Genomic DNA, 17465 nt, shown 5'->3' on the forward strand with positions numbered 1-17465 from the left:
TGAAAAATGGCTTCTTCAACTACGATTATCAATCCTCAGCCTTTCACCTCCCTGCAAAAGAAGGCCAACGGCCCAAAATATGATCTCTTTACATATATTTCTCAGTTGTAAGGCAAATTTTCGAGGTGGGGGGCGGGGCGGAAGCAGTGACGATGGCGGTGAAGTCTGTTCAAGCTGCGAGCACTCAAGACGTAAACTGCGCGGGTCGACGGCGGTTCCAACTCGTCCAGACGCTCGCATCGAGTCTGAGAGACTCACCGTGAGGGGTCGGTCAGCCGAGTCCAGGATGTCGTCCATCTTCTCGTCAGCGAACATGCGGCGTTCCAGCAGGGAGGACTTCTTTTTGGTACCCGTCAAGTTCACCAGGTGGATCTACGGATAAATGGATTGTTACACGTGTTACGTATGTTGAACTTGTTTTGCATCGTACATAGCCAACCGTGCTCATAGAATTTGCTCGACTGCGCAGGATTTCTTGCTTTTTGTGTTTAGTTTGTTGTCCTCACCTCGAACCTCCAATTTGCACGGATGGCTACATTCGGTGCGAAAGAAGTTTAACGTACGTACATGCATTGTGGTTTTGCTGATGAGCTCTCCCGATGTGATTTCGGATTGTGCCTCGCGCGCGTCGTTCAGCATGGTGTCGCACTTGTTTAGGAACGGAAGCTCCCAGCACGTGGAGCGGAAAAAACCACAGACATCGTGCCGAACAATACGCGGTACACGACCGGCAAGATTCAAGAACGATCACGGCACCGGTGCCCCGTGAACTTCACTCATTGCTTCCCTCTCACTCACGTTGAGGATTCGACTGCTAGACCATTTCACCTCACCCTAATTGTGTTCAACCACCACACTTTTCGAACAAAAATCTTTCCCTTCTGCTTATCCCCTCGCACTGTTCCGCCACGGAATTCCCTCCCATTGTCACGTTTCTCCAAGCTCGTAGAATAACCTCGCCCCAACTCATTGAAACCAATTAAATCTTATCCAGCACGCCTTCAAATCGAGCTGTTTGTTGCCGACCGCTTGGGATTTCGGGTCTTCGGTCCTTGCACCCGGGCACGCGCGAGATTCAACAAAAAGAAAATGAAACGGCGCGACCGACCGACCAACCGACCTTGATCCAATCGAGGCCGCGTTCGCCCAGCGGCCGCCCCTCGGCGAACAGCAGAAGGGCACGTGACATGTCGCTGCCCAGGTGGTTGAAGTGCGGCGGGCATGGGTAGGTGCGCCCGCGGAAGTCCATGTTGTGCGGGAACCAGAAGACGCGGCCGCGCATCGCGTTGGCGATGGACAGCTTGTAGAGCGCACTCATGCGGAGGCTGTGCATCTCGCTTGTCGTCTTGCGCGCGTGCGTCAAGGCGCGCCGGAAAGCCAGCCGGTCGGCGATGCCGTTCTCACCCGTTGGGTCGTACCTGCGCCGGGTGGTGGGACAGAGCGTGGTTTGATGCTTGGGTTGGCTTGTTCATTTCGGGTTAGGGGGTGGGTTTCTGTGTTGTCGATAATCGTAAGGGTTAAATTATTAAAATTCCTTTATCGGTTTGCCACACAGATAGGAATATCCAACAGTAACCGCCAAGCCCTGTGTGCGAGTCTGCGCCCGTTGGAACAGTTTCAAGCTGTGACAACTTGTGACAACTTGAAACTGTGCAACTTATAATTTGAACATTTACAGCAATATTTTGTCAATACGCTGCTGGATGAGGGCTTTCCCATTGCATGCGAGCTGTGGGGTATTTGATCATAATTCACCATGAACGCTGGTGAACGGGATTGGTGGTGGGCAGCATAGATGTGAGAACATATAAGTAGAGTAAAACAAAGGATTTACTGCACTACCCTCTGTTGCCAAACAACAACAAAAAAATTGTAATCAGGCGGAGTGAAATGCTCAGCGCTCCTGAAAAGCGATCAGGCCATCCGAATTAATGGAGGCTCGCTTAATTCCAAAAACAAATACAAAACGAAGATCTTTCCACCTCCGACCCCCCCCCCCACCGGCTACCTGGGCACTTTGGGAGCCTCGGAGAGAGGCGGTGGGATGTCGAGCTTGTCGCAGCCGCGGTCGTTGAAGATGGCGATGACGATGTCGAGCAGCGGCTCGTTTATGATCCAGGAGCACGCCCCAGTTGGTTCAGCACGTCCATGGCGGCATGCAAGCGCCGCGCCTCCTCAACCTGCGCCAGTCAAGTTCAGATGGGTCAAATGTTGAGGTCAAGGCCCAGCCATGCAACAAAAAGAGCCCCCCCCCCGCCTTGAGAGTGAGAGAAACATCTAAAATGTGTGTGCTTGTGTAATGCCCTTCGTCAAATATATCTACCAAGGCCTGCCTAGCAAATGAATACTAGTTGTGGAGAATGTTAAATAAAAGCAATAGAATAAATAAGCAGATGAATATGCCTTTTCTTCACGTATCTGTCCCTCCACAAAAACAAAGAAGTACACTGAGTGTCAACACCAGTCCAGAGGGTGCTTGTGTTGAACCAATTCTGCTGAAATAACCCACCAGCAGCAGGCCGTATGGCTAATTGGGATACGTAACAATGAGGTCATTGGTGTACCGTTTTGGCAGACATAGCCTTGATGTTTTTCCACCTTTTCCTGGTCCTCAATTTGACAGATCAGCTTTTTGTGGCTTAATCGTGCCCAGCCTGCGCTGTTGTGAACACAAGTCAACCCACTGCAGGATAACAGCCTCCTCATGCTGTCGGCCATAGCAGTTGTTTGACCATACTTCACCACGCTGGTAAATGCAGGTAGGTGAAGGTGGGATGTCCAGGACCGGTTCGAACATCACTCGCCGCTGGTATTAGTTAGCTCCGGCTGGGATTCAAACTCAAACTACCATGTTCATAGTGCAGTACGTTAATCGCTGCGCCACCGCTCCACCCCACATTTGAAATGAGCAAGCAGAAACCCAGCGTGCCCTCGACGTCACCTGTGAAGACAGCTGCAGCGAACAGAAGAAAATACCCGGCAAGCCACCGCTGAGTTTAATACGGAGCGATGTAAAATATGTGCGAGATGGAGGCAAAGTTGCGGTTAAGGCGCTTTAAGCCATGGCATTGAGTCGAAGGTGAAGCTACCAGATTTCGCCAAGCCATTTAAAGAAATACAAAACTGCCCAAGTATACGGACACAGAAGCGAAAATTTAAATATTGATGAAACTGTTAAAAAGCGTCATTAGGTAACACGCACTCACTACATAAATGAAGCCAGACTTTAAGAACTCTCCTCTTTTTGTCGAGCTCAGCATCATTTAATTTTAAAAAGCTTTGTTTGGGTGAACAACCACAGAAAAAATTTCCTGACTCAACCCGAAAACTCTGAGCAAATGATCACTCTGGGCTTATTACGCGCAGAGGACAAAACTGCTGAAACGCTACCCGCGCTCACGCCTGTGCGTGCTGCAGGTCTCTGCCACCGTGTTTCCAGTGGCACGCCCAAGCCGAGCCAGCACAAGGCCCTCACAGCATGGGTGGGTTCCCACCGGCTATTTGCCGAGACGAGCCGAGACGAGCCAAAACCAATCCATGGAACGCTTTCCTCACAAAGCAGGTGAATCTGGCTCAGGGCCCAGCAGGGCCAGGGGCGGGGCCTAATGGCACGTTCGTTGCATGTGATGTCACATGCAACGAACACAGCATCAGTTGTGTCAACGACTCGCGTCTCTCGGCTGGCTCATTGCACATGACGTCAAGTCGATACGGAAACTCAAACGCGTCGTCATCGTGTCATCCATATGCATCAACGACTGGTTCGTCACATGTGACGGGCTGCGGCCCAAACTTTACTTTCGTGGTGAACAAAACAACTTGGTGCCTCCTGAGCTGTGACGGGCCCTCGCCGCGGGCCCCAGCACGGCTCGGTTATGCGGCGGAAAAAGGGGTGCAGGGTCTCACCTGGCACAGATCAGCAGGTTCTGGTGCTGCGTGGCCATGTCCACGCTGCGCATGAGGGTAGTGGGTATCAGGACGTAGCCACCGAATCGGGGCGAGTCCACGCAGGGCGGGCAGGAGGTCGGCAAGGCCTGCACGTCGAAATGAAGCTCCGTCTCGACCGCCCTCGACTGCAGCTGAGTCACCAGGGGGTGCGGCTTAACGAAGCCGATCTTTAGGCGACCGGCGTAGCGAGCGTGGTCGTTGGTTCGGGGCAGGGAGAGACGCAGAGCAAGGAAGAGAGAGAGGAGGGGCCGAGCGTAAACACGCGAGCAGAAGCACTCGATAATAGACGCAATTACACGATGATCAGCGTACACTTCACCATCCAAAGCGCTGGCAACGAGCAATTTCCAGAGGCTGGAGAGGAGGTTTCCATCATTGTGCTAAAGGTGAGTTCCTCCGGGCCAACCTCATCAGTGGGGAGCCGTGCCTTTTTTGCACCACCCACCACGGTGCAATACCTCGGAGCCCCCTGATTTATTGTGTCGTGTCACTTGACAGCCATGCAGAGATTTTTCAAAAGCCATCGGCTGGAGAGTCCTGTTTTGTTTATGGGGTTTTTGTGTGATTACTTGATTTGAAATCACATCCGCAACAGAAAACATGAATGCTAAATAATAAGCAATGTGAATGGAAATTGCATCTCCCATGAATATTGAGTGCATGGCACTGCCAGTGCAGGTTTCATTTCATTTACTGCGAATTAACATTTTTTTTAAACAGAAACGCTCAACTCCTAACTTGTAATTAAACAAGTTTTCAAGCTAAACTGTGCACATTTGTAGGGCTGCCTTGCATTTAACCACGTCCACCTATTATTACAGTGAACATTCCAGAACAAATACCAGTATCGCCTTCAATTCCAAATATTTTACATTCAACTGAGAACATTGGAATGAGGAATGGGAGCCTTTGCTAAAAATGGTGTACGGCTGAATGTAGGCAGGCCATACAAAAAGAACAAATTAAATAAAGTTGACAAAACAATATCACTTTTCAAGATGTGAACAGTCCATGCAAGGAGCAAGTGGGTGATGTGTGTAAATCAAATACGACAAAAAATAACATTCGGCCTGATAGCGAGCTAGGTGTAATAGGCGCTGAAGTAAATGTCACTACACATCAGTTATACAATAAAGTATTTTTTAGAAGATTTACTTTACCCATTCATTTATTTCACTCCTAACTGCAAGGACAATTTGTTTGTTTATCTCTGCAAATCTTGTCAACACCAACACCCCTGCGTGGATATTTGCACAACAAATCCCACAAACAGGGGCAGGAGACCTTCAGCAGATATCTGCCGTGACTGCGCGACGCTGGAATGATGGAAATTGTACAAAGCGGGCGGCTTCTATTACCGGGCCAAGGAATAGCAGGTGGTCTTTGCAAGTGGCGATCATTATCGCTCTGAATCACGCTCATCATTCCAGCAGGCAATTTCATAGAAAAATTGCTTTGATTTTTCATGGAAGCGCTGGGGGCCCAGTGATTGCGTGTATGTGCGTGAGGGCAGCTGGGGTGTGCATTAGGGACGCATTCTGTCGAGCCAGTGTGTGGTGATTTCTCATTATTTAACCCCTTCGAGGGGCACTCACCCACTTCTAACAGCCACTAATCATCTTTCTTTTCAGCTGAACCGTTGGAAATCGCAGATGAAAAAACACAATGCGTTAAAGCCTCCCGTCGAATGCCTATTGGTTGAAGCCAATACAAAGGGACCTCCCCCCCCCCCCCTCAGTGGCTTTACAAATATATACATTTTAGTATCGCGACAAAGTATTAGGTCACTGATTCTCCATAGGCGTATCGTACAATGCATCCTCCGAAAGTTTGATACCCGCGCTCTAGCCAAATAGCAGGCGACAATCTGTCAATGACACTCCCCGGTGACACTAACTTTCAAAGAGACAAAGTCAATACATTCTACGGAATGATAATACTCTGGCAATGTTTTTCGATCGTAGCAAACATACACACGCACCGCACATTCACATCATTGCACTACTCCATCTGCATTGCCATCATCATGATGATCATCCTCAGCCTAAATCAATCCACTGCTGCATGAAGGCCTCCTGAATCCATCCGCCATCCGTAACAACCCGCGATCGGTAACAATCCATCCAGCTCCTCCACACACGAGCCAATATCATCGCTCCATTGACATCACCGCTCTGGAAAACCCGAGTGAGCATCGCGAACTGCGGTCAAGCACTGCTCGTGCATTTCCGCCATTGCTAACGACACCGTGCGGTGCCAATCATCATCATCAGCAGCAGTGGCCGTACCTGGCGCACGCTGCGGAAGCGTACACGTGGTAGAGCGCCGGGATGGGTTTGGTGCCCCTGGCCAAGTCGGTGGAGCCCGTGCCGGCGTACACCTTGAGCTCGCGCACCATGATGTCGAGCAGGTACGAGCCCAGCGTCACGGTCACCGGGACCGTCCACTCCACGGTCTCGCCCGACAGGCGGTACCCGTCGGCCACCTCCGCCTCGACGCGCTCCCAGAACTGGCGTGGCAGGTAGCCGCTCACCTGCCACCGACGGGAAACGTCACAAAACAAATATTGGGCACGGATAAAAAACGACAACGCCGATGATGCAAAGCAGCCGGAACGTGCCCCGATTCTGGATAGATCTCGGAAGCCAAGTGGGGTTTGGCCTGAAAAGTGCTGGCAGGGGCGATCACCGTGCATGGAAGAGGCTGCTGCCGGGTTGCCCCATCAGCAGGGGGCAGTGCAACAAAATCGTTGGAGTGCTCTGCTCTACTCAAACATTTATGCTCCCGCTGTCACCGACCACGCTGACCAGCGTGAAGTAAGGTCAAGAAAACCCTCACGACTCGACACGTGTGGAGGGTCCTTCATGCGGCAGTGGCTGGCAAAAGGACTGCAAACCATTATATTTTTTTGTAAATGGTTCCGCCATAATCCACAATCTCCAGCGAGCTCTTCCCCGTTGCAGCTCCACGGAATGAGACGTGGAGAGGTACCAACATGCGTTTAGATTATTTAGAGAATTGTGCTGCTATAAATTTCCACACGTTGAGCTATCATTTGTGGCCAGGTGACTTCTGAAAAATAAGCTAAATAGTTCAGTGGCCTTTACCTGGCAAGATAAAAAGTAAAATGTTATTTGACTATTTTGTAAGTGATTCGTTATCTTTCCTATACTTTGCAATCATATCGTGTTTTCCTAATGCTTGTAACATTCTGGACATCTGTGAAAAAGAGCTTGTAAGCTCATCAGATTCCTCCAAGTAGAAATACATTTATTTTGATTCAGGAATAATCGCCCCCCCCCTACCTTGCCGTCAATGGCCAGCAGTTCACAGTAGGCGTCGTACACCTTGGAGATCCGCTGCGCGACGTGGTTTCGCATCTTCTTGCGGATGCAGTACATGTTGAAAACCTTTCTGCCCAGATTTCTGGAGAGCGACATCACTGAATCGCCATTGGGCGGCAGGCTGGATAAACTCTGCACACGAACACGAGGGCACATCAGTGACGAGTCAGCGGCGTCATCGCCGGCGTTACACGCGTTGAATCATGGGAATTAAACGGCACGGAGTTAAAACAACACATACATATCGTCCTCATCAGTACCCCAGCTAAGTGGTCCATGGGCCTAAGCATAAATTGACACTCCTAAAGGCAGCAAAAACCTTAGTTGTACCAATTTAATGAGCAAATTATTTGATCTACTCATTTCAAATGGTTATCATATTATTGGCCACATTGAGAAATGGGAAGCGTTAAAGTGGTGCCACCTCAGGTGGTACCGGCAAGTGAGATAACCGCTCTGGGCTCATGGAGAAGAGCAAGATTTGGCATCGATTCAAACACATAAAATGGATGCAATAACCTAAATGTGTTTCACAATATCCCTCACCCAATACATTTTCTAACAATGATTGCGATACATTTTTTTGCAGAGGCCAGACAGCCTGCTGGTCAATGTCCCCACCAATGAGGCAATTTGTAGATAATGTCATTAAAGAAATATGTAAATGTGCCATAATCTAGTAAAATATTTACATTAAGAACCCATCATTTACTTGCAGTTCCTAAAGGCTACCAATGTTGCATCCCATGTTTTGCACGTGATAAATAACTTGCAAACTAAACAAATTGTTAAACAAATGCTTAATGAATAAATTATTTTTACAATTTACTATACGGTATTGGGAAAATGGATAGTGAACCAAAGTTCAACATACATACAAGCACGCAGAAAAACGTAATTTATTTCGACTTAAGCTAACCGCTCGTCTGCATATGTGTCTTTTTATTGACAATTTGCGAGTTCATGACATCCCACTGCCGCTTGAAAGAAGTTAAGTGGGCTTGGAGCACGACACAGTACGATGATGGCCGGTGGTCGAGACTAACGACATGGAGAGAGAACGCGCCCAAGAGTGCGTCCACCTCAGAACAGGTTCCATAAACCTTTCTGGTGGGCCAGCAGCAAGATGGACGGTCGCATCACGGGACCGTGAAGGACGTCGAGGGCTTGGGAGATCTTCATCCAGCAACCGATAGATCGTGGCAGCGCATCGTATGTGCAGAGAGTGTCGCTGCTCACAGCGACGCCGTCTCACCTCCAGCATGGCGTTCACGTACTCCTCGTCCGTGAGCAGGCACGTGTAAGGGTACAAGTCCAACTTGAAGCTGCAGCCGAACCTTCTGGACATTAGCTTCTTCTTGCCCTCCGCGAAGGCCTGCAGCAAGGTTGCCCGCCACTCCTTGTGCAGCTCTGTCAGGGCCTGCCGCTACATGCAACAAAGACAAAGATCCCCCGTATAGCCTTAACAGACTGTTGGGGCAAGTGCTGTTAGCGAGAATCTATGAAGGCCGGCACGGCACACGGGGGGTGGTTGGCCAACACCACGCCCGGCCGCCTTTGTCTTCCCAGTGGTGATGTTTACACACCGCACCAGGTACTCATTTGAGGCTGAGTTCACCTAGGGGAACCTCACGACTGGTTCAGATGATCGTCACTGGTGCTGGCCGTGAGAGGGAATCGAACTCGCGTCGCCAGGTTCGTAGCGCAGCGTTGTAACAGCTACACGACCGCTACACGCAACACACGTGCGCGCAGAGGGGAACGATGGCAGCAAGGTGGCTATGGCATGTGCTAAGAGTGTTGTCGGTTTGAGAGTAAACGTCGTGCACAAAAATCTGAATCGGATCAATGAACGCAAACCGTGCGCCGAGTGACAAGCTTGACATTTTTACCGAATCGTTACAGCGCATTATGTTCTTGTTCATTAAGAAAAGCAAGTGGGCTCTCGGGCAGACTGCATCACCAGAAGGGAACGATGGCCGGGTGGTCGAGACTAACAACCGAGTAGCAGCCAAGGGAGGGAACTCGTCCGGGAAGACACCCGTCCCGGAAGCAGAGCGATGAATTCGACTCGTCTGGAGGTGCTCAGCGAATTGTCTCAATGCAGGACCATGAGCAATTGCAATGGGTTGAGGAAGCCTTCATCCAGCAGTGGATTGATCGTGGCTGATGATTACAATACAAAGTTTGCGCGTAACATTGTGGGTATGCAACTGTATCTCAAGAGAGAAATTGTAGCATTTAATCATTAACTTATTTGTTCAGGTAATGAGGCTTTCGGAAGGTGCAGAGCAGCAAGGAAGGAAAGGTGACGATGGAATTGCAAAGTGCAAATGGAGACACTTCGGACGGAAGAGAAAGTCGCTTCTAGTTAGAGGAGAGGAGGAAAAAGCTTGAGCCGGCGGATGAGATTTTGGATGCCCGGACAGCTGTGGAGAAGGTGGTTGACCCGAGGTTTGGACAGGGAGGAGGAGAGCTTGGTTACCGGAGCGGAAAGCAAGAGAGTGGAACAAGCGGAGTTGAGAGATAAAGGGTCAGTGGGGGCGACCCCAAGGAGGATCCTGAATTTGACGAGGGCTGAATGGCGGGAGCCATGGAATTTGGAGCGCACCTGGGTGATATTAGTTAACGTATTTTTGAGTACCACCGTTTGTGAGCAAAACCAACAAGGATCATTCTATAGAAAAACTGACCCCTGGCAAGGGAATGTGGAATTTCCTTAATTGGCTAAGGGCCAGCCACAGAGATGGTGCTGTCCCATTTCCCGCTCCAGCAGAGACACTTGAACTCATTGATGTTCCGATTGCAACACGACGTTTCTATTGCAACACAAGCACTCATCATCAGGTACAAATGGAAGAGAAAACAAACCTAGTAAACTTAGGAATATAATACATTATATTATTTACTTTATTATGTTCTCTTTCTATGTGACTTTACCCAAAGAACCAAATCAAGTTTTCATTGAGTTCAATTTACCGAATGGTGCTGGCCCATTGGTGGATGGCAAAAAAGCATCAGTGAAGCATGCGCATCACAACAAATACTTTAACTGCGGCTTAAAATAAATGGCAGCAGTGCTTGGGATTACAAGTTCAATTCTATTGTGAAAAAAAATGTTTAATAATGTACGCAAGTGCGGAAAGCTAAATTAATCTTATTGTGTCATTGGCAACATTGATATGGGAGGTGACGCACGCTCCCCGGGACAAAGCACGTAGGATACGCCACCAAAAATTCAAATTCACACCCACCACACGAGGAGGAAGGGCCCCTTGCATGAGCTGGCGATGAACTTTCGGTATCCTTCAACACCTTTTGTCAGCACGAATAGGTGCATGTCTATTTGGGGAAGGTGAATAGGATGTTGCCAAGAACAGGGCCCAGAAATAGACTTTTTGTTGCGTGCAGTGACATTCACTCAGTAGAGCCTCTTTAGGGAAATAAGAGTGTGCGCGCTGGTAACTAAAGATACACTCCTCCGAGGGAGTGATGCCCTTGTCTGGGTGCACGACTTTTGGAATACATGGGAGGCACAAGCCTATCACTCTTTAAATGGCTCGCCATCATGGCCCGCACAAGCACAACTTAATTTTTTTTAAATGCAGATAAATCCCGTGGTCAGAATCAGGTTCCCGAGGGTATCGGAAAAAAAACTAAATAAAACCTAAAATGAGAGCTACAAACTAAATTTCCGCTCGGGCTGATTCAATGTAGGCCACATCACTCAAGTTGCCGGAGAAGCGAAAACAACGGCAAAATGCTCAAGTGCGTCGGCAGGAAGTAACAGTTTCCAAATATAATTGCACCTCTGGAATTCTATTATGGCTTTTTACCCCATGGCTGCCGGGCACCCATGGGCAGTGGAACCAGCAACGGTGTCGAACAGCCTGAGTGCAAAGCAATTGCAGAGGTCACTGGAGGTCAGCGAGAAAACACAGACGGTAACAAAAAAATAAGCTCTATCACTGGCATCCTGTGGGAGAGAGCGCTGAAGAGAGTCTTCTCGACAGCTCTTTACATTGCACTGTATCCCCAAAGCCTCTGACGTCCAAACTAGCCATTGGTGTCGATCTTCAGAAGACGTTCTCCAAAACACGATGTAATATTAATCTTACACTTTCATTTGAAAGATTTATCACGCATGCGAAAATATCCTAAATGACTCCAGGTGGCCCGGGGGAGAGCGTAATGTGCGGGATGCCAACGGGAAACAACGAGGTGGTCCAAGGAAGGCGTTTCTGACATCGCACACTCCTGAGAAATGCTATGAAGCCCTAATAAGTTGTCGAAAGACAATGAGGACATCCTTAAATGTCACGAGGCCCGTTTATGGCCATTAGCACCTCCGATTAGCACGGTTGGTTACGTACGGTGCGAAAGAAGGTCAAAACGTCCATACATCAAAAACAACAGCCCCTAAAAAAAAACGTTTCCACGCAACTTTTGAAAGCAATTCGCTGTTTTCTTGCATCATGCCAATGAAATAAAATCGTCGAGGCTTGACACTGGCTCCCTCTTCTCAATCAAAATAACCTCAAAAAATGGTTAAGTTGTCATAGGCTTGTGCAAAAAAGGGAACTGATTAAGCCATTAAGGAACACGTTACTCCAAATTAACATAATTGTCATTTTCTTCTCACTGGGAGGCATATAGTATGCATAACAAAAAAACAAGGCCCTCATAAAAAGGGAGAGAAATCAAAAACCTCGAGAAAAGGGTTTATTCGTTTCAAAACATTTCGAGGGTGGTTTCATGATTTCACACGCGCATACCAAGGATGCCAAATATAAACATGATTTTGACCAAATGCTTTAGATTTAGTCCACCATATCAATGGTGCCTATCAGTTCTAGGCTGTGTGACATGCACAGACGCACACACCAGCAAAAGTACCTTTTTCTCCATCTCTGGCGTTACCGGTTTCAGGGCTTCCACCGATTGAATGGTGACAATGTGAGCTTTCTCCAGATCCATCTGCCTCCGAAAGCCCTGCTTCAGTTCTTCGGTCGTCTGCTTCAGCCTGGGGTAATTCCCCGAATTATCCTGCGAGGGAGAACATAAAAAAAACAAATGAGTTCCCCCAGAGTTGCGGTGGCAAGATGTTAAATACCTCGCTCAATATGCAGGAGGTCGTGGTTCGATCCCGACCCTGATACCTGTATATTTGGAGTTCGCATGGCTCTTTCCCTGTGGATTTTTCTCCGGCTCCTCCGGTTTTCCCTCCACATTTAGAAACGTGCGTTTAGAGTATTTTGCTGCTATAAATTTCCACATGATAAGCCACTTTGTTGAGCTATCGTTTGAGGCCAGGCCACTTCTGAAAAAGAGCTATATAGCTCAATGGGCCTTAGCCTGGTAAAATAAAAAAGTCTAGTTTAATTTTAGCTTTTGTTACAGCACATATGGTTTAAGCTCAAAGACTTTCTGCAATCACAAAAGCTGGTTACATGGTTGACATTTCAGCAACAATTACATTCCAACAATTCCACCAAAACCATAAATTGCCAATAAGTGCTGCGGCCAAGATACGGTACAGCACACACAAGCGGCACAGGAAGTAGCCGCACTATCCCACGGTGAATGCGGACCCCAAATTAACCGCAAACGTCAGGACGACGGATCCCTCGGAGTGCAAAGGAGTGCGAGTGGGGCTTCTCAAACATTCAAACGCTCGCCACCAAAAGCACCTCATTGCTAAGGGAGGGGGGGTACGTGGTGGTGGTGGGGTGGGGGTGTCAGTCGGGGACCGCCCGCAGTCGTACCAGATCGTAGAAGCGGGCGGAGAGTGGGAATTGATCGAGTGGTCTGGGCAGCATCGCCGTCGGCGCGTAGTCGGGCCGGACGCGGCGCACGGCGGCCAGCACCACCTCGCGCTCGTCCTCCACAAAGTTGCAGTGCGCAAACAGCTGGTCCAGCTCCAGCCCGTTCTGCTGCATCTCGTCCAGGCACCTACAACGACCGGCCGCGAGCGTGCCATGGTTAAACCCCCGAGCAATGGCGCGCGCTCACCGCCAAGCTGCGGGGTGCTTGGATCGCGCGTGAACCGTTTTCGCTTTGTCGATGGCTTCCAGCGGCCGTAACGTGCGTGTCGTATGTGCGCACATATATGCATCTTGAACTCTTTTGCACCGTACGTAGTGAACCGCGCTACTGGGAGGTGCGAAGTGTGGCCACAGTGTCAAACTGACACGCGTGACCGAGAAGCATGATCAAATTAACGTCCCGCGACCCACACAGCGTGCGAGAGGTCGCCGTTCAGTGGTGGACTGACAAAGATCAAGAAGAGCGGCGACATTTGAGTTGTACGCAAACAGCCGGCAATCACAGACATCACTTACTAATACAGGGATGAAATAACAAAATAAAAGCATTGTTTGCAGTACTTTTTTCAAACAAAAAAGCAAATAGGCTTTGTGAAAGACAGTAATTAAAAAAACACACATACGTGACAAGCTTCCTTCCATTCATCTCCCTACATTGCCTCTATTTCTATCTGCAAAAGGTGAACCATGCACCTTAACCAGGTCATCTCCGAGGCTTCAATGGCAGGATAACGAACTTGTCGGGAGGTTCTAGATTTGAAGCTTCGTGACTGCAAGGATTCATACTCTTTGGTTTTTTCGGTAAAGTCACGTAGGTTAAAAAAGAAAACAAATAAATTAAATCACGACGTTTCGGAGGCAACACAAGCTTCCGTCTTCAGGTGAAACCGTCACAGCAAAATTGCTGTATCAAGTAAAGAGAAGTCCCAAGAGGCACGACCTTATATACTGGTTAAGGGGGAGGAGCCAGGATGGGTCGCGGGAGAGGAGGAGTTGTGAGATGGTCAGTACTGCTGCTGGAACTGAGCCTTTGTAATGTAGATGGCAGAAGTAGATAAGCAAGCTAGGATTAAGCCGCCTTTTGTTATGCTGCTGGGTGGGTAAAATTCAAAGCAGGTAACTAAAGTAAAAAAGAAGCTAAACATGATAAGCAACGTGTGGTGATGTTGATGGTGGTGCGTGGAGCTGGGGTAACAGACTGGTAATATGGATATGTTTAAGAAGATAATCTAAACTGGCTGTCTATCAGTAAACTGCACGGTAACTAAAGTTTAACTTGGTTAATTACATCTTTCCAATGATTGCTCAATCTGAATCCATCATCTCGGTTGAAGTTATGTCTGTGTTTGTATATCTGGATGGCCTCATGGACAAATCTTTGGTAGTATCCAGGAGGTTTGCAAAGTACCTTGGTATCTGAGAACACAACGTCATGCGAGCCAGCAGTATTATAACAGTGGTCAGCCACGGCCGACGAATTCGTCTTGCCATGTTTCAAATCCGACTTGTGCTCGCGAATGCGGTCAGCAATGTGTCGTTTCGTTTCCCCGATATAGCAGTCACCACAGGTACAACTTAATCTGTAAACACCGGGTACTGTAATTCAGGAATGGCGTCCTTTACGGATGGGATCAGATCACGGATTTTGTGTACTGTATTGAATCGGACCTGGATCTTGTGTTTGTTTAGAATTTTGGAAATCTTTTTGGTAACGCCTGCTATGTATGGCAACGTGATGGTTTTGATCGGAGTTTCAGGTGGTTGTTTCTGCATGGTGGGAGAAACAGCTTGGCGGATAGTGCGGTCAGAGTATCCGTTCATCTTGAGGGCCCGATGTACATGTTTTAATTCAATGGCCAGGTGGTGTTGGTCAGAGATGCAATGAGCCCTATGATATAGTGTTTTGATGAGGAATTCCTTTGAGCCGGGTGGTGGTGGAATCAGGCTTCAAGTAGGAATCTGTGTGGGTGGCCTTCCTGTAAACAGAATGACCCAAAGAGCCATCGGGCCTCCTCTCAAACAGAACATCCAAGAATGGTAGCTTGCCATCTTTCTCCACTTCCATTGTAAATTTGATGGATGGGTGTCTGGAATTGTTATGCAGCTCATGGAGACGTGACATTTATTAAGTGCCAGGCTAGCCCAACGTTACATTTGGACAGCGCCGCACATCGTGTTTCAAAGAAAGACGGATGCAGACTGCCGTGGTCAAGATTTAGAGGTTATGTAACCGCTGTGGACCAGAGGTCAGAGCGCTGAGTTGGCACCGCTAAAGATCCTGGGTTGGAATTCAGATGGTCGCCTGTTATTAAAGCAGGTTCTCAGACATAGTGAGTCGATAGATTACTCTCAGTGGTCAAGCAGGTGGGAAAGTGCTGCCCCTTACGGTGTCAACCAGAGGTCACTTGAAGGGATCTTTCCTGATGCTGGTCATTACAACATGAAGCACAGGAGCGACTGATGAATTTAGTAACGATCACTGCAAAGGTTGGCTCAAGATAACTTGTAAACCGAAGTCACGTGCCACGCATTCCGTTTGCAAATGAACAATATCAGTTTGAGGGTCACAACCGGAAGACACATCAAACCACGTGTACCTACTAGGGCAGACCATGGTGAGATCAGCTCATGTACAAGAGCTGGATCGGTTGAGATGGAGACGGCTTGGCGAAGGCTTCATCTAGCAGTGAACGTTCTGACTACAAATGACCTCATCCGATGCCACCACACTCCTATCAAATTACAGCCCGCAAAAAACCTTGCTTACACACCATTGCAGAAGCAGTCGCAAAAACAAGAACACCAAAACAAATATGTAAACGCCCCGTCGGCGATTGCAAGGCCGGTCTGCCTGGGTTGCCTGGTCACGTGTGTCGTCTGCAGAGATTACAAACGTTCCGCTTAGGAGGACGCGGGAAGACAATCTGTCCCCAGGTTTTGGGCGGGCCCTCTGGGACGCGTGTGTCACTCAAAGCCCAAGGCATTAATACCCCCCCCACCCCCCAAATTTCTCGTGCTGCGTGGCAAAACAGCCGAAGCCAAAACCATTTGGCTTTTTTCTGTGTTGTCCAAGACAACCAAGCTAATCTGCGCACGACAATGGATTACAATTCGAAAGCCTCGTGCTGAGCATCATCCACATCCTCTTAGCTCTTCCATTGTGCTGAGTTCGAAGGTGATTATTCCGAGTGATAAATCCACTGGGATGCACACACTTCTTGAATGCAAGCGTGTGACAAATGAGGGATGTTTCCACTTTATTTGTTAAGCCAAGGGACACATTCGGCCCCACAAGATATTCTATTGACCCACAGCAGCATATCAGCAAGGACAATAGTGGGATATTAGCAAGGACAATCGCTGAAATGTCCCTGGTCTTTACAGAAACGATCTGTGGATTAATTAGGGTTTATGAAGCAAGACTGCTGCAAGGTAAAACATCTCTTAGATATGAATACGCCACGTACGGCACACAGTGCACCCCTAGCATTGCACAAGTCACTTTCACACCTGCATTTGTAAATAATGATTGTAGTCCGTTAGCATTGAAAACAAAAGGAAGTCAACCAGACAAACCAAAAGCCACTGACATCTCTAAGACAATGAAATATCACAACTTTACTGCACTTCACATGTTATAAAATGATTGTGAAGACATTCAACAGCAAAATTATTCAGATAATGCCATCCACAAAGTGACAGGAGCTATAAAAGACATCCGGAAAAAAAAAAACATGTTTTAAATGGGCACCAACCATGGGATCCATAATAACATCGAAATTCCTGGCTAGCGATTAAAAAACATTGTCGCACGTTATTTAAAACACACTGCCATTCGCTTAGTTAGAAAACTGGATTTCTCCCATCAGTAGACATCATGTAATAAAAGGTTGCAAGGCATTACTACAATTGCTCAAGGTGCGGTGTGCCAGTACCGTTTAATTGAACATACAAACTGCACATGAGAACAATCGTTCGTATTTACTAAATGCTGAATTACATTTTTGTTTTATGTTTTATCATCAATAACAAATTAAAATTGGCGAAAATGCATTGGCAGTAGTGTACAAGCACAGATTACAAAATAAAACTCAAAACATATGTCAATAACACTGCCATAAAAGGAAAGAAATATATAAATAGGTTCCATTTTGAGCAATGGCACTTCTTCATAGTTCTATGCTATTTAGAGTAGAACCACTGCCTAACAAGTGACCTTTTATATGTTTATTTTTAGGGCACTGATATTGACAAATTTACTGAGTTACTCTATTTTATTAGCTGGATCGGTGTCACTGCAGAAAGAAATCCCACTTCATATATAAGGCTCTGGGTTTCATTAAAATAT

General features: G+C 47.8%; 1 protein-coding gene across 1 annotated transcript in view; it reads right to left on the reverse strand.

The window, feature by feature from the left end:
* The window catches only part of LOC121851885 (DNA-directed RNA polymerase, mitochondrial-like), a 33829-nt gene extending 19278 nt beyond the window's left edge, over positions 1-14551 (reverse strand). Inside the window, 13 exon segments of the mRNA XM_042345964.1 lie at positions 259-372; positions 1121-1418; positions 2009-2126; positions 2129-2171; positions 3561-3568; positions 3914-4115; positions 6237-6256; positions 6259-6481; positions 7254-7424; positions 8548-8718; positions 12189-12338; positions 13058-13244; positions 14526-14551. Coding sequence (XP_042201898.1) covers positions 259-372; positions 1121-1418; positions 2009-2126; positions 2129-2171; positions 3561-3568; positions 3914-4115; positions 6237-6256; positions 6259-6481; positions 7254-7424; positions 8548-8718; positions 12189-12338; positions 13058-13244; positions 14526-14551 — 1731 coding nt within the window.
* Between the last annotated feature and the right edge of the window lie 2914 nt (positions 14552-17465).

This window comes from Callorhinchus milii, unplaced genomic scaffold (assembly GCF_018977255.1).
Source record: "Callorhinchus milii isolate IMCB2004 unplaced genomic scaffold, IMCB_Cmil_1.0 Scaffold183, whole genome shotgun sequence".
Lineage (NCBI taxonomy): Eukaryota > Metazoa > Chordata > Chondrichthyes > Chimaeriformes > Callorhinchidae > Callorhinchus > Callorhinchus milii.